The sequence below is a fragment of the Cavia porcellus genome, unplaced genomic scaffold (genome assembly GCF_034190915.1).
Source record: "Cavia porcellus strain 051 isolate PalLab524CR breed Dunkin Hartley unplaced genomic scaffold, mCavPor4.1 scaffold_3, whole genome shotgun sequence".
Classification (NCBI taxonomy): domain Eukaryota; kingdom Metazoa; phylum Chordata; class Mammalia; order Rodentia; family Caviidae; genus Cavia; species Cavia porcellus.
In genome coordinates, this window is record NW_026947486.1 from 92454192 (window position 1) to 92475425 (window position 21234).

General features: G+C 35.5%; 1 protein-coding gene across 1 annotated transcript in view; it reads right to left on the bottom strand.

The window, feature by feature from the left end:
• Positions 1-21234, bottom strand: part of Zdhhc9 (zinc finger DHHC-type palmitoyltransferase 9) — a 40334-nt gene that overhangs the window by 9504 nt on the left and 9596 nt on the right. Inside the window, exons 2-3 of the mRNA XM_003462236.5 lie at positions 17783-17943; positions 13271-13429 (exon numbers count right to left, since the gene is read on the bottom strand). Of these exons, the coding sequence (XP_003462284.1) occupies positions 13271-13429; positions 17783-17943 (320 nt within the window). The remainder of the gene's footprint in view (positions 1-13270; positions 13430-17782; positions 17944-21234) is intronic.

Here is a 21234-nt window from a genome sequence, read left to right on the forward strand (position 1 = left end):
TGATCTGCCTGCCTCAGCCTCTGAGTGCTGGAATTACAGGCATGCACCACTAACTATATCCAGCTAAAAAGATACCCTTCCCCTTATTTTACAGATAAAGAAACTAAGGCTCCAAGTGACCTGCCTCACTTCACTACTTAAGAGCAGAGAAATTACTTTTCCAAATAAAATCCTTAGTAGGTGAACCTACAAAGTTCAAGAAAAATAAATAGGTAAAGACAGTCAAGACAACTTTGAAAAATAATGTGGTTTTTCTTGACCTCCAATAATTAAAAATAAAAACTATAATATACTTAAAATGTATGGCCTAATGCAGGGAAATAGAGCCCCAAAGCACACTTTAGAACATAAAATAATTTAGTATGTAATAAACACAGCGTTGCAAAAGGAAGTATAATTCCATAAGCAATTCTGCAACAATTGCCTAACTGGTGGGAAGTCAAGTCACTTTTTTTCTCATGCTATTTGTCAAAATCAATTCTACATGAGTTAAGAGTTGTAAGTAAAGACAAAATGAAACCAAAAGATGTAAGGAATAGATACACATTTATTCTCTGTATAAAGAAGGAATTTTTACACACAAATGTAATGGAGGAAAACAGAAGACAAAGAAAAGTGGATTTGACTCCATGATCCTTAAAAAATGATTTTACATGTGGCATAAAATACTTTAAAGAAAATTAAGGAGCTGTGCATGGTGGCTCATGCCTGTAATTCCAGCACTCAGGAGGCTGAGGCAGGAGGAACGTTGCAAGTTCAAAACCAGTCTGGGCTGTCTGTGCTACAAAGTGAGCTCAAGGCCAGCCTAAACTGCATAGAGAATCCCTGTCTCAAAGAAAAAAAAAAAGAAAGAAAGAAAATTAAGGAGGAAAAATAATGACAATGCACACAAATTTGTACCTAACTACAGGAAAAAAACCTTACGAAGCAGAAAGAAAATACATATACTTCTTCAAGAAAATTGTCAAAGTTTACCTGAAATTTACTGAGGATAGGTTTTAAGTGTCTACATCAGATATTCACACACATTGGTTATATGTGTAGTATGTGACTAATTTTATTGTGGTAATCAAATCATCACACAGTAGTCCTTAAATATATAAAATTTCTGTCAATCATACCTCACTAAAGCTGGAAATAAAAATAAAATACAAGGCCAAGTGTGGTGGCACACGCCTGTCATCTCAGCACTTGGGAGGTCATGGCAGGAGGACCACTGTGAGTTCGAGGCCAGCCTGAGCTATATAATAAGTTCAAGGCCAGCCTGAACTACATAGTGAAACCCTGTCTCAAAAGGACTGGAAAAAAATTAAATTAAATTAAATTAAGTTTATATACAAAAAAAGAAATATCATATAAACAAGTATTTTTCAGATTTAATAATAATTCAATGCAATATTAATCAAACAATAAGATATCTGTTGTCCATCAAAATCAGAATATAAATAATCATAATCAATGCTAGCAAGAATAGGGTAAAATGGACACTCTACTGCTAATGGGAGCATAAACTGAGAAAGCCCTTCCACAAAGCAATATGGCAGTACATATTAAGAGCCTTAATAAAACTGATACACTTTTAGCAGAATAAATTCATTTTCAGGAATTTCTCATAAGAACATAGAGATATACTCAGAAATTTAAGTTCACTAGTTTTTATTGAAAATTATATTGTGATGAAATATAAATAAAATAATTTGCCATTTTAAACATTTTAATTGCACAACTCAGTGGTATTACTTTCACAATATTACACAACCACATTGCTATATTCACAAACTTTTCATTATCCAAAATAGAAGTATTATACCCATTAAGCAATAATTTTCCATTTTCCCCTTCCCCTACCCCCCAGCAATTTGTTTATATGAATTAACCTATTGTAGATATTTCTTTTCTTTTTGTCTTTTTCATTTTTTTTTAATCAGTACCAGAGATCGAACTCACGACTGCCTGCTTGCAAGGCAGGCGCTTATACCGCTGAGCTAAATCCCCAGCCCCTAGACATTTCATTTAAGTACAGTGATACCTTAGTTCATAACCTCAATTTTCTCCATGATTCCAGTCCAAACTAAACTGGACAAAAACTGAATCAAATTTTTCCACAAGGACAACATTGATCCTAACCATTGAAATTGATTCAGTTCTTCTCCAACTTGTTTTGTGACCATAATCATAGAAAGAATCAAGTTCATGAACCAGGGTACCACCATATAGTCAAAAAATATTTGTCCTTCTGTTTTCATTTTTTTAAATGTTTTTGGTACCAGCAATCAAACTCAGGACCTTGTGCTTGCCAGGCTAGTGCTTATGCCACTGAACTATATTCCCGGCCTTGATATTTGTTCTTTTGTATGTGGCTTCTTTCACATAGCATGTTTTCAAGATGTGCCCACGTTGTAACATACATAAGTACTTAATTCTTTTTTATGACTGAATTATATTCCACCTTATGGATATAGATATACCTCATTTTGTTTATCTAACCATCTTGGTTTGTTTCTACTTCTGGCTATTATGAATAATGAGATGGAGAAGGGTTGAAGGGAAGGTAGGGGAATGAGAAAAAAGAACCAAGTTATATCATGTACAGTTATAAATTCTTTTTGATGAATGTGATCATTATGTATAGCTAAAATGTACCAGTAAAATCTAATGGAAGAAAAAAATAAGGCTATAACATCTGTATATAAATATGTTTTGAATCACTGTTTTCAATTTTTTTTGAGTATTGTTATAGAGTAAATCATGTCCCCTGGCTAATTCATACACCCGAAGCCCTAACTTCCAACATAGGTGTTATCTGGATGTAGGCACTTTACGGAGACAATTAGGTTAAATGAAGTCATAAGAGTGAAGCTGTGATCCAACAGGACTGGTGTCCTCATAAGAGATGACACTGAGAGTGTGTGAGCACAGAGTAAAGACCATGGTGAAGACATGGCAAGAAGGAAGCCTCCTATAAGCCAAAGACAGAGGTTTTAGCAGAAACCAACCTGCTAAAACCTTGATCTTGAAATTTCTAGACTGCAGAACTGTGAGACGATAAATTTCTGCTGTTTAAAATCACCTGGCTTATGGTATTTTATTACAGTAGCCTAAGCAGATTAATACTGGTATATATACTCAAGAGTAGAATGGCTATCAAATGGCAATTCTGTAACCAGCGGGCAAAATGCAACATTTACAAGTTAGATTTCTTGGCCAGGAGCAGCCATGCAGGCCAGGAGAAAAGCCAAGAAGGTAATCCACATCCCTCTGTGAGCCAGTAGCATTTGTGGGCCAGGAGGAGAACCAAGAAGCAAACCTGTGCCTTCTCGTGACCCAGCAGCAGTTGTGGGCCAGGAGGAGAACCAAGAAGCCAACCCATACCCTTCCATGAGCCAGTGGTAGCCATATGAGCCAGGAGGAAAACCAAAAAGACAAGCCATGCTCTCATATGAGCCAGCCAGTGTGCGGGCTGGGAGACAAGAAGAGTACCACACCCCGAAGTAAGCAACCAGCTGATTCCGAGGAACACAGGCTGAGATGATAGCAACTAAAGTAAAAAAAAAAAAAAAACAAACCTTAATGACTGTATTGTTTGATTGACCTTGCAGGCCTAAAGCTAATAGTCTAAGCATCTATTTAGAGGATAACAATATACAATATAGCAGGGGAATTTCCTTCTGTCTTGTTTTTGAAATCCAACATTGTTCTCACCATTTTGTTTTGTTCTGTTTTATTGTTTTGTTTTATTCCATTTAAAATTTTTAAAAAGCATGAGGTCATAAGTTTGATCTCTGGTACCAAAAACTAAAAAAAATTTAAAAAGAAATGTTAAGGTTTTTTTTTCTAGAGACATACAGTTTCTTCAAGCTTACTCAGGCCTACATCAGTCTGATCACCACCCGCTTCTCTTCAGATGCTGGCCCCATTAAGTCAAATTTCAATTTTGTTTCCACAGAGGTGGAAAAGACTGGCCAGAAGATGTTACCTATTGTCGTACCATATTCTTTCTCCCTTCTGTTCCTTACTATAAAAGGTTCTTGTGCACTTGGACACAACAAAATGGTGATTTGGATAATAAGGCCCCTCTGTCTCCTCAGAGCTAACTGTCATAAATCCTTTTTTCCTTTTCACCAAAATAAATGGCCTCCTTTGGTCAGTAGCAAGCAAATGAACTTGAGGATATGGACCTACGTAGCTGGTAACAATTCTATGTTTAACTTTTGAGAAACCAAAAAACTATTTTCCACAGTGGCTGCACCAGAAATAAGAAGGTTCCAATTTCTCTGCTTCCTTAAGGTTAATAATTATGATTACAGGGTTAAAATAATGACTAAAATGGAATAGTGAGTAATGTCTAATGATAGAAGAGTGCTACATAAACTAGAATATAACTATGAATACACAGTCATTAAAATAATATCTTCAAAAATATTAAAGATGTAGAAAAAAGCTCAGAATTCTAAGCTACAAAAGCAAGATTAAAAGTTACCATGTATGGTACCATTTCACCAATGAAGAATTGGAAGAAAATGTGGAAAATATGGATAATGAATTTAGGATTAAGTTCTATTTATTTTCAAAAACTAATATTGGGCCAAGTGTTTAGCTGAGTGGCATAAGCACCTATCTAACAAGAGTGAGGTCATTACTTCAATCCCAGGTACCAAAAATAAACAAATAAATAAAATAAAACAGTATTTTAATGAGTAAAAAATAAATTACTTTTAAAGAACAGTGAGTTGAATAATGCTAAACTATAAGGCTATAAGAATGATACATCTTGAGTTAGCCAGGAGCTGCCGCATGAGAGCTGAAGGCCTCCACAATGAACTCTAACTAGCTGGGCAGCACAGGACCTTGCACGGAACCTGGAAGGGCCCTACCCACAATGCTCAAACAGTTCAGGACCTCTGGTTCATCACTTGGGTCCTGGCTGGGCCCTGCCCAGAGATCCCCAGGTAGCTAGGAGCCACCACATATGAGCTGAGGCCTCCACAGTGAACTCTACCTAGCTGTGCAGCCACAGGACCTTGCTCAGAACCTGGTAGGGCCCTGCCTACCATCCCCAAACAGTCCGGGACCTTTGGGTCATCACTTGGGTCCTAGTTGGACCCCCCCCCCCCAGTAACCCCCAGGTAGCCAGGAGCCACCTCGTATTGAGTGGTGTGAGCTGAAGGCCTCCACAGCAAACTCCACCTAGACAGGCAGCCTTAGTATGTTGCCTGGAACCTGGCTGGTCTCGATTCAGAGACCTCAAGAAGCTGGGGAGCTTAATGTGCCACGTGGCATGAGCTGAATGCCTGCTAAGTGTACTCCACATACTATTCAGCCTCAGTACGTCACTCAGAACTCATTAGGGCCCTGTCTAGTGACCTCAAGCAGCTAGGGAGCATCAGTGAGCTTTGTGGGGGGTGTGGAAACCCCACCCAGTGCACACCTCCCCACTGCTTAACGTCCCCCACTCAACTAGGGAAACTCCTTGCAATATAGATAGCCATCCTCAATGCAAGAAATAACCAACTTTGCATTCAACTGCCCCAGGGCAATACAGGAAAATGATAAAATGAAAGAGCAAAATGCAATCACAAACCCCCACCCTATCCCAAACAGGCCTAGGAGACATGGACTAAGAAGAAAACGTAAGCCATAAATCTGAAACTTATGAAATGATAGCAACTGAAGTAAGGAAACGACTCCATAAAGCAAAAAGTAAATCAGATCAGAAATAATCTCCCAGGTAAAACAAGAAATGATAAATATAATGAAAGAAATGATGAACACATTTAAAGAAGACATAGTTTAAGAAGAGTAACATGGTAAAACAATTGAAACCTGAATGAACAATATAAGAAAGAACAAGAATGCATGAAACAGATTCAAAGAGATATCCAGGAAATCAAAATTTCCATTGAAAGCTGGCAAAACTGCCTCAATGAATGTGAAGAGAGAATTTAAAAGCTCGAAGATAAGACTGCATGCAGTAGTGAACAGGAAAGATCTTTTAAAAATAACAAGGAATCAGGAAATAACAATTCAACGGTTGCAAGATGATGCAAAGAAAAACAATATAAGATTAATAGATGTAAATGAAAAAGGTGACAACACAAATGATATTTTACAGAAGTAACAGCTGAAAATTTTCCAAATATGGGAAAGGAAACTGACATAAAGATTAGTGAAGCATACAGAACTCCAATTAGCCATAAACAAAATAAATTTACACCCAGACATATAATAATCAACATTCCAGAAATTCAACATAAGTACACAATATAAAAAATGTTAGAAAAACAAAACAAATCACCTATAAAGGAAAACTTACCAGAATCACAGCAGACTTCTCAATACAAACAATAAAATAAAAAAGAGCATGCAGTGAAATATTTCAAATATTAAAAGAAAACGACTTCCAACACAGATTGATGTACCCTGTAAAACTATTCTTCAAAATCAACGGAGAAATAAAAAAAATACTTCCAAGACAAAGAACAGCTAAAGAACTTTGTGACCACCAAACCAACCCTACAAAGAAGACTGAAAGATAATCTAGATAGACATAAAAATAACTACAACTCCAAGAACACAACAGAAAAAAAAGCACCAAGGAGGGTAAACAATTAAACAGAGGGGAAAGGTAAAGTACAAACAACAGAAAGATAACATGACAAAAATAAGTCAATATATATCAGTTATAACCCTTAATGTAAATGGCCACAATTCACCATTTTAAGAAACAGACTGGCTGAATGGATCAAGAAACAACATCCAACCATATGCTGTATACAAGAAACCCATCTAATCCAAAAGGAAATTCATAGGTGGAAAGTCAAAGGGTGAAAAACAATACTTCATTGAACAGGACCCCCCCCCCCAAAAAAAAAAGCAAGGGTAGCTATTCTGTTTGCAGACAATGTGAACTTCAAACCAAGAATGATCAAAAGAGATAATGAAGGTCACTATGTATTGGTTAGGGAAAAACTTCAAGAGGAAGAGATAACAATCTTAAATATATATGCACCAAATATAGGAACACCCAGCTATATAAAACAAATATTAATAGAAATGAAAAATCAAAAAGCAATAACACAAGTATAACAGGGGATCTTAACACACTGACACAAAGAGACAGATCAATGAGGCAGAAAATCAGCAAAGAAATAAAAGAACTGAATCAAACTTGTGGACAAATGGATTTAATAGATGTGATCAGTGTTCTACCCAACAACAACAGAGTATACATTCTTCTCAGCTTCACATGGGACATTCTCTAAAATAGATCATATAGTAGCCCACAGAACATGCTTAAGTAAATGCAAATAATTGAAATTATCCCATGCCTATTATCTAATCATAGTAATATAAAACTGGAAATTAGTGACAAAAGAAACTGAAAAAATCCATAAACACACGGAAATTAAATAATATACTCTTGAACAATCAATGTGTCACAGAGGAAATTAAAGAATAAATTAAACAATATCTACAAGCAAATGAAAATAAACAATTTACTGGAACCTGTGGGATGCAATGAAAGCAGTCCTCAGAGGAAAATTTATTGTGGTGAATTACCACATCAAGAAAACAAACACAAATAAACAAACTGATGCTAAACCTCAAACATCTAGAAAAAGAAGAGCAAGTCAAGACCAAAGCCATAAGAAGGGAGGAAACTACAAAGATCAGAGCAAAAATCTACACAATAGAGACCAAGGAAACAATACGAAAAATTAACAAATCAAAGAGTTGGTTCTTTGAAAAATAAATAAATAAAATTGATAAGCCACTTAGTTTAAAGAGGAAAGAAAAACTCAAATCCATGCAATGAAGAATGAAAAGGGTGAAATCATTACAGACCCTGTAGAAATACAGAAGATCTTCAGTGCCTACTTCGAAAAGCTTTACTCTCATAGGTTTGATAACACAGAAGAAATTGACAGATTTCTAGAAACATATGAATTACCAAAGCTAAATCAAGAAGATGTAAAACTGCTGCATAACCCAATTTTAGTTAATGAAAGTGAAAATGTAAGAAACTTACCCACAAAGAAAAGTCCATTTCCAGATGGAGTCATGGCCAAATTCTACAAGAAATTCAAAGAAGACTAAATGCCAACACACTTCAAAATCTTCAATGAAATTGAAAGGGAAGCAATTCTCCCTAACTCATTCCTGGAAGCAAGTATTACCCTAATACCAAAACCAGAGAAAGACCCAACCAAAAAAGAGACCTATAGGACAATCTCCCTAACAAACATAATCTTCAATAAAATACTGGCAAACAGAATGCAGCAAGTCATCAAGAAGTTTATACATCACGACCAAGTAGGATTCATCCCAGTTATACAGGAATGGTTCAACATACACAAGTAGGGGCTGGGGATTTAGCTCAGCAGCATAAGCACCTTCCTAGCAAGTGCAAGATCGTGAGTTCAATCCCTGGTACCACACACAAAAAAACAAACAAACAAAAAAAGAAGTCAATAAGCATAACACATCATATCAATAGAGCCAAAGATAAGAAACACCTAATCATTTCAATAGAGGCCAGAAAAAGCTTTTGATAAAGTCTAACACTCATTCATGATAAGAACCCTACAGAAAATTGGAATAGATTGTCTCTACCTCAATGTGATAAAAGCCATCTATGACAAACCAACATCCAGTATCATATTAAATGGTCAAAAACTGAAAGCATTCACTATAAAATCAGGATCAAGATAAGGCTGTCCACTATCACGACTTCTATTCAAAATAGTTCTGGAAACATTAGCCAGAGCAATTAGACAAGAGCGAGAAATAAACAGAATAAGGATAAGAAAGGAAGAAATTAAATTATCATTATTTGCAGATGACATGATACTCTACATAGAAGAACCCCAAAACTCCACTGAAAGACTTCTAGACGTAATAACCAAATTCAGTAATGTAAACTGGATAAAAAATCAACACTCAAAAATCAATAGCATTCCTGTACACAAACAAAAAACTCACTGCAAGAGAAACAAGAGAAACCACACCCTTTACAATAGCATCCAAAACAATGAAATATTTAGGAATCAATCTACAAAGGAAGTAAAAGATTTATTCAGTGAAAATTACAGTAATTTGGAAAAAGGAATTGAAGAGGCTCTCAGAAAATGGAAAGACACTCCTTGTTCATGGATAGAAAGAACAAACATTGTGAAAATGGCCATTCTCTCAAAATTGTTATACAGATTTAATGAAATTCCAATCAAAAAACCATTAACATACCTCACTGATCTAGAGAATCATTCCTAAAATTCATCTGGAACCAGAAGAGACCTAGAATAGCATATTCCCAGAAGAACTGAAAACATACCACAGTGATATATGTGCACCCATGTTTATAGCAGCAAAATTTGTAATAGCCAAATCTTGGAAACAACCCAAATGTGCATCAACTGAGGAATGGCTAAAAAAAAAAATGTGGTATTTTATACAATGGAATACTACTCAGCTACAAAGAAGGATCACATTGAGCCTTTTACAGGTAAATGGATATGACTGGAGACCATACTCATAAATGAAATAAATCAAACTTACATGTAGGGTATAGGCAACTACTTTGAAGGCAATAAGATTCACTATGATGCCCATTCTATTTTGACTATTATCTTCTTTGGAAGTCCTGTAATGTTTACAAGGTTTAGGTTTTATTGGTCTTATTCTCTACTGTTTTGTTCAACTTTATAATACCTAATGAGACAGACAACTCTTTTTAAGGAAGCAAGAGGCATATGGCAACCATTGTTGATAACCCTGTACTCTGTTTTTACATCATGTGCTATGTCTATCCTTGGTTTTGACTGACAGCTTTGTTTTGCCATATTTGACTTTATTCTCTTCCAAAAAAAAGTAATAAGAACTAAGGAGTAATAAAACCCAAAGTGTGTAAATTGTGTTGTAAAAAAGAGAGGGAAAAAAAGTGCTCTAGAGGATACAACTGCAAGTGTGTTTAGAGGTGTTAATAGATGACCATATTAATGTTTTTGGTTGGATCATTGAACACAACTGTTTGCGGTCTTGCTGTTTTAATGTCCACTTTGTATGCTTTGATACTGTGACTTGAGCAACTATCTCTAAGATGATAATGTGTAATCTATTAACTGGTGATTTCTTACTGTGTTTTTTTTTTTTTTCTGTAGTTCTGTATTACTTGTACCCTTACCAAAACAAAACAAAACAAAAAAAAAACCTTACATGTGAAAATACTATATATCTCCCTATTGTAAGAAACTGAAAGAGTAAATAAGATACAAAATCTTCAATAAATATTGTGAAAGGGTAAGAAACTGCTCAAAGAGGAAAAAAATAATTCAAGGAAAAGGAGAAAAGAAGGAAAATAAAAAAGTTAAATTTGTATATATACACTTGAGATTATTAAGATGATTGTACTACTAATTCTATTAATTCTTGGAACAAAACAGTTAACATCTGTAGGATTAGATCAATTTTGTATGACTATCTCTGGTAATTCAGTTAAGACTTTTGAAGATAACTATGCAAAACAACAAAATTGTTACGTTTCTACCACCTTGGTTTGAAAGCCTACTACATGTTATTGTTTTGGGCTCTTGTTATACTTATTTATTTGACTCTCGTTTCTCGTTTTTCTTATACTTTGTTTTGTTTTGGTTTGCTTTTCCCTCTAATATAGAAAAGATAGATGTACATGTATAGGCTTACATATGCCTAGAATGTCACCTAAAAGAGTTCACAAGAGTTGATTTTATTATGTGTGATGGTATGAACAGCTACACTGAAGAAAATGAGACATCATGGTAGCCATTGCTGATTTCCTATCATTTTGCTTTGATGTGCAATAATGCTTTTATTCTTGGTTTTGACTGGTTTTAGTCTGTTTTCAATGATTTGATTTCAATATGTTTGAAGGTATGGATAGCTATTTTGAAGAAAACAAGAGACATTAATGGTAGCCATTACTGATTTCCTGGTGTCGGGTTTTGAAGGCCCGAAAGGCTCTGATTCTTTTGTTTTGATTGCTTCTATAATATTTTGTTTTGTATTAACTTACTGTATGTGAACGCATGGACAACTATTTTAAAGAAAACAAGAGATATTATGGTAGCCACTATTGATTTCCTGTTGTCTTGTTCTAAAATCCTGTGTTATTTGCATTGTTTTGCTCTGATTTGCTTTGTTTTGTTTTATTCTCTTTAAAATTAAAAAAAGAATGATATATCTTCAGGTTAAAGGGCTATAATATATCTTTTCAGAATAGGAAAGTATAGAGAAGAGTATCATCCCATGGCTAAGATAATATCTAGATCCAGAATTACCCATAGAGCCTCATTTTAAGCATATCTGCCTATAAAATCATTGGAAAAATGTAGAATTATACTGATACATGCTTTTTACATATGTTGAATCACATTCTTTACAATGACAGAAGTGATATATCCTCTTTGTAGAAAATTTTCAAAAATGAAAAATGAGGGAAACAAAAATCACTGATAACCCCATAACCTATAAGTTACAAAGTGCAAGTACTCTGGTATGTCTCCTTGCATATTTCTTTATATATTTTATTTTAAAAATATATAACTAAGCTCACACTGTAAATGTAGCATAGCTCCTGTTTTACATCATTTAGCTTTCTAGTATGAATTTCTCCCATTGTCTATAGTATGAATACCCACAATTTATTTGTTCACTCATATATTGGTGGATTATTGGGTTCTTTCCAAATTTTCATTTTCATAATAGTCCCAAAGAAAAAGTCTGACACCTAAATCTTTTAGCGTATCTCCAATTTCTTGGGTTAGGTTCTCTAGGAAAGGAGTTGCCAGCATCAAAAGGTTTACATGTTTTAAGGCTTTTGATGAACCTCATTATATTGCCTTCCCAAAAGTTTGTTCCAATTTATATTCCTACTAGTATAACATGAATCATTTATTGGGTTGTCCTTGCTCATTTCCTAGACTGAAAAATCATCCTATTTTATTAGTTATTTTTTTGATCATTAATAAAAATGAATACTTTTTCAAATTTACCACACAATTGTACTTCCTGCTTTCTGAATTGTCTGTATTTATCCTAGACTGCTACTTTTAAAAAATAAATCAAAAATAAAAACAGTTTGCATGAATTTTTTATGTTAAAGAATATTAACACAGAGAATTCTTTATGAAACTTTCACTTCAGACTTTCATCTTAGTCCATTTAGAATGAGTTGTGACTTATAAATTCCAATCTACATATCAATTTTTGCTATCTAAAGCAAGATACTTGTTCCCAAACTTTGACTAAGCATAGGTTAGCAGGAGGAAAGCAGGGTCCTTAAACATGCTACATGGCACACCGAATGTTAGAATCACATCCATGGATATCAACAATATAACACAAGTGCATCTTAAAAAGCACATTTACTACCTATTCCTGATCTTTGTCATGTTTCAGCATATAGTGGGCAAAACTCACAATCAAGACACATTATGTGAAGTCAAAAACACAGACTCCTATATTATGAACACCTATACTAGCCATGCTCACATAGCAGTAAAGAAAGAGAAAATAAGGACTTTGACATTCAAACTCTTTTAGCTTTATCTCGTTAACTACATAAACTTATACAGAGGTGCTTCATTATTTCGTCTGTAAAATGGGTATAATAGTGATTTCAGGATGTTTTCACAAGTCTTAAATGATAGCAAGGAAAGGACTTAGTATCACATTCAGGTTGTAGTAGAAACAATGCTAACACCTTTCCTCTTAGGAACGCTGCCTACACAGGCATTCATTCCTCAATACTGCCCTCCAGTGGACAAGGATAGTCTTCCCCCATGTAAAGGTGAGCTCCACAAGGCAAAAATTTTAGATTTCAACTTTTTTGGACAATATTTTATGCTTATATCTTGTACTTGAATAACTTCTATGAATATAACAATATGTAATATATTAATTACATTCCTACTAGCCTGTTTTGGGACTCCTTTACTGTTATTTTTACTTTTTCTGCTTTAAAAAAAAAACTGGTAAAGTTGATTTTCCCGTTTATCAAAAAGGTTAGGTTTTGTTTTGATTTTGGACTAGATGAAATTTAAGTTATGATTTGGTCCACACAAGTGCAGGTGATTTGCTTTTGTTCAGAGGTTTCTTTCCTATCTAAATCTACCTAGTCTCCCATCAGAATGTATCTTCTCACCTCCACTGACTTTCCCAAAGAATTGCTGATCACCCTGATTACTTCACTCAGCTCAGCCTTTCCCCTGGGCAACAGCCCTTTGGTTTTACTCACCCACACAGTTGTCACAGATGCTGCAATGGGAGGCCCGGGGAGGCCGGAAGATCTTGCATGTATAGCAGTATTTCAGTTTCACAATCTGGTTGTTTATCTGAAAATTCTTGATTCGAGGGGGTGGTCGCTGACCCTGGGGCACTGCACCATTGGTAGCTTCTGTAAATTAGTAAGGACAGTTTAATTCACTGCTAAGTCATTATTTAAGCCCCAAAGTCTGGCCACCTCTCCAAAGGCAGTGGGGGTAGGGCTGGGGATGTAGTTCAGTGGTAGAGCACTTCTCTACTATGTACAAGGTGCTGGGTTCAATGCCCAGCACCAAAAAATATATAAAAAGCAATAAGTGTCATCAAAGGTTACCTAGGCCTACTGTCTTCTCTAGGCAAGACTTTCTAGACTAGAATTTCCACATCACATACCATCCCTCCAAAATTCTACTGTCATGTACATGTGGGAAAAGCGTGTCCTCAAAGTTTTTCATCTAGTTACAAAGAAAAAAATTTCATAAAAAACAAAAGAAGTGAAAAATCCAACTTCACTAATGAGAGATATAAAAATTAAAACACAAAGATACTATTTCCACCTATTATGTTAACAAATAATAAAAAGAATAAAAATATTCAATGTAGGCAAGGGTGGGAAAAGGTCACTTTTTCTTTTTTACATACAGCAAAATTAAAACTTAAATGAATAATTTTATTATAACTTATGATATAGGCAATTCTTTTTAAGATAGCAAGAGGCATTATGGTAACCATTGTCGATCACCTTGATTCTGTTTTTACATTATGTACTATGTCCATCCTTTTGATTTGACTGACTCTGTTTTGTTATGTCACATTTGGTTTCATTCTCTTTAAAAAAAGTAATAAGAACTATATGAGTAATAAAACCCAAAATGTGTAATTGTCATTGTAAAAAAGAGGGGAAAAGAAAGTGCTCTAAAGGATATAACTGCATGGATATTTAAGTGTATAATATAGGTAACCATATTACTGAGTTTTTGCTGGATCATTGAACAGAACTGTTTGCAGTATCACTGTTTGAATGTCCACTTTATATGCTTTAATTTTGTAACTTGAACAACTATTTCTAAGATGACAATATATAATCTATTAACAAGTGATTTTCTAGTGTTTACTTAGGGTTTACTTTTGTTTGAAATTCTGTATAACTTGTACCCTTTTTCTGTTTTTTCTTTTTCTCCTTAAATAAAATTTAAAAAAACTTTAATGAATAATTCTGTAAATTTTGATAAATACGTTTAGACATGTAATCATTAGTTTAGAGTTTATCTCTAAATTTTGATTTTTGGTTTTTTAACATATGTGTGATACTGAGGACTGAACCCAAAACTTTCATGCTGAGTAATGCTACCAGCTCTTTTCTTTTTTTTTTTTTTTGCAACAGGGTCTCACTAAGTTGCCAGGCTGGGCTCAAACTTGTGCCTCAGGCCCCCACAGTGCTGGAACTGAAAAGGGCACTCTTATACCTTACCAGTCAAAGATGTAAAAACTACCTCAATTTTAAACATGTGTACTCTTTTGTCTAGCAATTCTATAACTGACAGGGACTTTTCAAAATTACAAAAAAATGCAGCTACTTATACAGTGTATTTGTCACAGAGTCCCTTTTAACAATAAAAAACTAAAACAACATCACAATAGGAAGTTGGTTAAGGAAAATTATGACAGATATGATACAGTTGTTTAACGAATATATATGGCCATTTAAAATTATATAAACATAAATGGTGACACAGGAAAATATAATGTATTGCAAAATAAATATGTATGCTAAAGATCAATACATATAAGCAGGCCCTATATAGCAAAAGTGAAGTAGTTGCATGAAAGATAGTGATAATCAGAAAAACAATTACTAATAATTAGAAAAACAATCACTGTTTATTATTTAAAAAGTTAGAAAAAAACATAAAATATAAATAATGAAACATAAAAATCACTAAGAATCTGTCAACTCAGAGACAGTCATACATTTGATCTTTTCTTCTTTTAATAGATAAATATTCATGACATTTAAAAATTTCAGGTCACAGAAGTGCAATTTTGTACTGTGAATTATTTACTTAACATTACACTGTAAACATTTATGCATGATTGATAATTTTTTCTAAAATATCATTATTAGCAATATTCTATGACATGTACATAGTGTCATTTATTTAATCATCTTGTATCATTTGGTATTTAAATTATCTCAGGTTTTTTGCTATTCAAATGCATGCAAAACTTTAAAACATTACAAACAAAAGCTTAAATTCCTTTTGATAACTCAATCCCAGTCCCCACCTCCCTTCCCCAAGAATATATTCATGTGTTAAAATTAATTTCTAAAATGGAAAGAAAAGCATGTTGAAGTCTGAGCAGTAATATATGAAGCTTCTAGCATTAAAATAGCTATGTTCAAAGCCAGGCGTGGCAGCACACACCTGTAATCCTAGCATTCTAGGAGGTTGAAGCAGGAGGACTATTGTAATTTTGAGACCAGCCTGGCCTACAAAATAAGCCCAAGACCAGTTTGAATGCACTGTGAGACCCTGTGTCAAAAAGCCAAGGGAAAAAAAGCCAAAAAAAAATCTATATTTATATTAAAAACAAAAGGAAAAATAAAAATGATACATGAAAAATTATACAATAATTTATTTAAAATATCTCATTATTTCCTTTAGCTAAGCCTGTAAAGAACCATTAATGACTAGAGCAAAGGGTATGAACCCTTAAAACTTGTATCACTTCTTGCTAGACAGATTATATGAATTCACATGCCTACCCATCCACAGTATATGGGAGTGCCTGCCTCACTGCACCCTTACCACGCAGTATAATTCCAAAAAAGAATATTTTTCAATTCACTTTGATTATAAAAATATCTTTCATATGGAACACTTTTCCTGTTTCTGCAGAGTGGAGTAGGTGCTGAGAAATCAAACAGTAACAGAGTGTCACAAGTGTTAAAAGCATGAGGACAGCTATTCACTAAAGGGTGATACACAATTAAGTAAGCACCAACATGCCACCTTTTGTTCCTTTGCATATGCTTCACAGGAAGGCACCTGGGAGACAGAGTTCAGGGCTCAGGCTTCTTTGGAGGTGCTATGAGACAAGGCAATCACATGACTTCTCTCTCTATCTCTCCTCCAAAGCATATCCAGTACCGAGCTAAATATAAGCTGATGAAAGTTGCTAACATAAACAAATATATCAACTCAAGAATGCACTCTTCTAATAGAATAAACATGCCAAATGTAGAGGTTACAACTTGACAACTTGAGTCTGGGCCCCACATCCAATGATGGGGCAGAGAAGAGCTATCCTTGGTGACAATCTGCTGTGAAATGTAAGAGACAAGTCAAGGTACTGTCTTTGATCCTCCATATGTGAATGGAAAGTGAACTATAAAAAAATAACCCAGATGCAGCTAAAAATAGCACTCACAACTCTCCCTCACTATCTTAATCTTAACTGTTCCCAGTTCTAGTCTCAGGTCTCCTCAGAACTCCAGCTGTCCCAAACACCTTCACCTCTGCTTTTCTCTACTATTCTCACCCTCAGCCCACCACTGTCGTTTTGGCTCACTAACCAGTTTCTCCTGAGATCAACTGAAATGAGCTAGAATTTTTATGGTTCCTGGAACCAGAGCTGCCCTTCTCAATTTGTATATACCTCTAAAGCAGGAATTCTTGATCAAGGAGCCCATGAATATGCTTCAGAAAATCTATAAATCCCTAAATTTACACCCAAAGTTGTATGTATGTGTATGGGTATAAAAATACAAAGTCTGCCAAAAAATGTACACCTACTTCAGGAAAAAAAAAACAGTATGATGTTTTTTCAATAGATGGTGTTACCTGCATATGGAGGACCCTAGATGATGTCATGTATCTCAGAAAATCCACTATGCTGCTAGCCTTTAGAAAAGAAATTGTAAATGCATGTGCAGCAATCTCAATGACCAAGGTTACCCAAGCAGCATTTTGCCCCACTAATAAATGTCTGGGTGCTGATAGCCACCTCTTTTAGCACCTCTTGTTAGAGCCCAAAAGTAACCTCTATTGGCCTTATACGTTGATAAATTTAGTTTTAAAATATTTATAGAAGTTTTTCTCTTCCTGAAGTATATAGACATTCTTTTTGGCAGACTCTGTATTTGGGGGTAGGTTTATAGTTTTTGTCCAAAAACAAATGTGTTGGTGAGCCCATTAAAAAAAACAAAAAAAAACCTCTGTCATCAAGACAATATAGCCAGACCTTGGTAACAAATCTGTCCTATAAGGCAAGTGAACACTAGGAAAAACAAAGCATATGACTTTAAAATCTTATTATACCTGCCTTAATCAAATTCACAGCATGGTCCTAATTTCAAATTCAGGATCTCAGAGAGAAAAGGCTAGACCAGTAGATTGTGAATCTGCAACTATTATTATGATTCCATATCCTTACTGAAAAGGGCTAACTCACGACACAGTATTTTGTCAACTAGAAGACTCACCTATCTCCATTTCTATGAAAGCTGCTTCATCTGGTAGAGCCCGAGGAATCACTCCAGGGTCACTGAAACTGGTTCTCAACAGCGTGGCCATGGAGAAAAGGAAAAGCATAGCAGCAAACACAGGGATAGCAGGTGACAGCTGAACAGCCAGGTAGCGACACCTATAAAAAGCAAGTAATTCATCAATTATACCAGTGGTGAACCTACCGAATGCATGTTGTTTTTCTTTTAAGACAAAAGATTAAATGTATGAGTTGTTTTTTTCTGAATTAAAACCTCAGTATTTGAGTTTAACTGCAGTGTTGGTACTTTGTGATAAATAAGTGGGTTGGGAGTTGTAGTCTGGCTACTCATCTCTAAATGATTCATCACCACTGAATTATATTTACCCTGTATTGGTCTCCAACTGTTACAGGTGTCTTTATCTGGTTCTACAATAAAATCAGTGGTACCCCAAGAGCAAGAACCATGCTACTTACCTCTCTTGAATTACCCCAAACATCTGACACATGGTTTTGTACATTGTATAAATTCAACAAGTAATTGATTGATGCTATCTATAATACAGAAAAATAGTCTCAAGGGACCTCCCTTATTTCCCCAGGCTTCCTATCAACCTGCTGGAAGTCACCCTTCCTCTGCTTCAGGAAAGGCTTATCGGCTATGCGAAAGATCAGGAAGCAGCTGAGCCTGGATTTACAAGCACCACAGGTTGATCTCCCTCTAGGATTGAGCAGGACTTTTCACTCCCATTCACCTTACATTAGGGCTGAGTTTGATGAAGACAGGAAAAAAAAAGAGGACCAGTCAGGAAGCATGCTCACAGGATCAGACAGAAGGTATTTCCACATGCTTCAAGACCAGTGAAAAACCTCAGGAGTGCTGAATGATTCTCCAACATCCATTTTTCTTCTTTCCTCAATTAGCTCAACTAGGAGGTGACTAACAATCATCAGCAACGGCATAAGAAAATTGTATTCTTAGCCAAGTGTAATGGTACACATCTGTCATCCCAGCACTCAGGAGGTAGACATAGGAGGATGGCCAAATATTGAGTTCAAAACCAGTTTGAACTGGGCTATATATTGAGTTCAAAACCAGTTTGAATTACACAGTGAGTCTCAAAAAATAAACAAACAAATAAATAAATAAATAGAATCTCATTTGTACCCAATATCACGTTCACTCTCCTTTTTCCTCATAATGTACCTCTTCCTGTCTATCTCAAATATAGTCATCCTTTAGGTCCTGGCAACAGCACTGTTATCTCTGTAACTATAATTTACACAGTGTTCATCATATACCAAGCACTGTACTAAGCTCTGTAAATGCATTTTCTCATCCAATTCTCACATTAAATGTATGAGGTGGCTTTCTTTACACCAATTTGATGAACAATCTAGGACTTAAAGAAGTCTCACCTCCTCCAAAAGACCTATGCTAAACTACACTAATCTCTCCCTCCTATACTGCCAAAGCCCTGTAATACCTTCTAGTTGTTTCTTAGTAGGTTGACTACATCTTTCTCAAACGGACTTCATAAGAGAAAGAAACTAGTGTTACTAGACCAAAAACTATTGAGTTTAAATTACGGCTACCAGCTCCTAGTTGAGTGACTCACTTAACTTTAGTCTCCTTATGTGTAAAATAAGAATAATATGTACTTTGTGGGGTCATCGTGTGAATAAAATGCACTAATACAAAATACTTAGAATAGCATTTGACACACAGTAAATGCTAAATAAATGTCAAGCTATTAACACGATCATGATTCCATATTTCCCAGCCCTTAGTACAAGTAAAAGAAGCTATCAATAAATACTTGTTGATCTGAGCTGAATGTTAAACCAAGTGAGTGAAAATGTATGAGGAGTAATCCACTAACCTATTTTTGTCCTCCTTCGCCCCAGGCACATTTCTCCTTTAAAAATGGGAATTTTCACTGGAGGCAGATTATAATAAGTGGATGAGCAAGGAGCATGGGGAGAGTGAAGACGGTAAGCTAAGGAAAAAACCTGCCTCATCAACACAGGGTTAAGTAAGCAAGCTGAAGCCCATTCAAAGAAGGTTGTATGGTCACTGCAGTTTTGGAACAACCCCAGTGAGAGCCTCTCTTCCCTCCCTGCCACACACAGAACTAACTGCAGGGGGTGCAAAGCAACTGTTACATTAAGCTGAGAGGTTTGTGATGAAGATGAACTCATGTATTAAATCTTGTTTCCTTGCTTGTTTTTAAATACAGTTTTCGGTCTTAAATTCCTTTCTAATTTACTCCCTTCTCCTACAAGTCATAGATAGGGGAAAAATATGAACTAAAGGATCTGGAAGTTGAGTTCAGGCTGATTAAGATTCATGTATATGGGGCTGGGGATTTAGCTCAGCGGCATAAGCACCTGCCTTGCAAGCAGGCAGTCGTGAGTTTGATCCCTGGTACCAATAAAAAAGGAAAAAGACAAAAAAAATTAGATTTATGTATATCACTAGCTTATGGATTATTCTTCTGTTTGTTGTATCCCTTCATGAGAACACGTAGTCAAAATAAATGCAGAAATAAATACCACTGCTACTTATCATGGACACTAAGGACACAGGAAAGCACGAGGCTTTGTTTCTTGAACAAGCCAAATGAAATCATCACAGTAACAGAAAACAATCATTGGCTATCCCTAAAATCACTCTTGAAACAAAGAAGTAATGTCTCTAGGACTCAACTGGCCTGACTACACAGTCTCCAATCAAAAGCCTTAAAAATATCAGAAATATATGATTAGCCACCAAACCAAGTTTATTTCTCTTTACTAAAGTGTAAAGATACAGTGTGAGGAGAATCACCATCAAAAAAAATTCAGAATTAATGCTGTTCTCCCACCCCACACAGAAGGACCTGAACCTAACGAAGTCCAGTTCCAACACTTGCTTGCAGACCAGACAATGGACAACTTAGATTTGAATTATACTATGCCGTCAAGGATAAAAGTCTCTGTAATCTCCACACAGACTATCTCCTGCACCTGCTAAAACAATCCACTCTGTATGTCAACAAGTATACAACAGGCCCATTGTATTGTTCTCCAGAGATGAGGCTATTGGCAGCCAGTTGTCTCCAGTGAGTGGGTGTGGTTGGGAAGGCAGATGTGGGACCAGCAGGCCTTTCTACTCAGAGAAAGAGAAAACTTCAAGATCCAGCGGCTAAGACTATTGTGAATTACAATTGATAGTGCCTGTACTTAAAAATTAAAAAATAAACCCCAAGCCAGGGGTGGAAGCATGTGGCTATTGTCCTAGTTACCTTGGAGGCTGAGGCAGAAAAAATCACTTGAGCCCAGGAATTTGGAACTGGCTTATGCAACATAGCAAGATCTCATCTCAAAAAATAAAAATACTCTTCTAGGGGGAGGGCATGGGGGTATTTTGGTCAAAGGATGCAAAATTTCAATAAGCTAGAATAAATT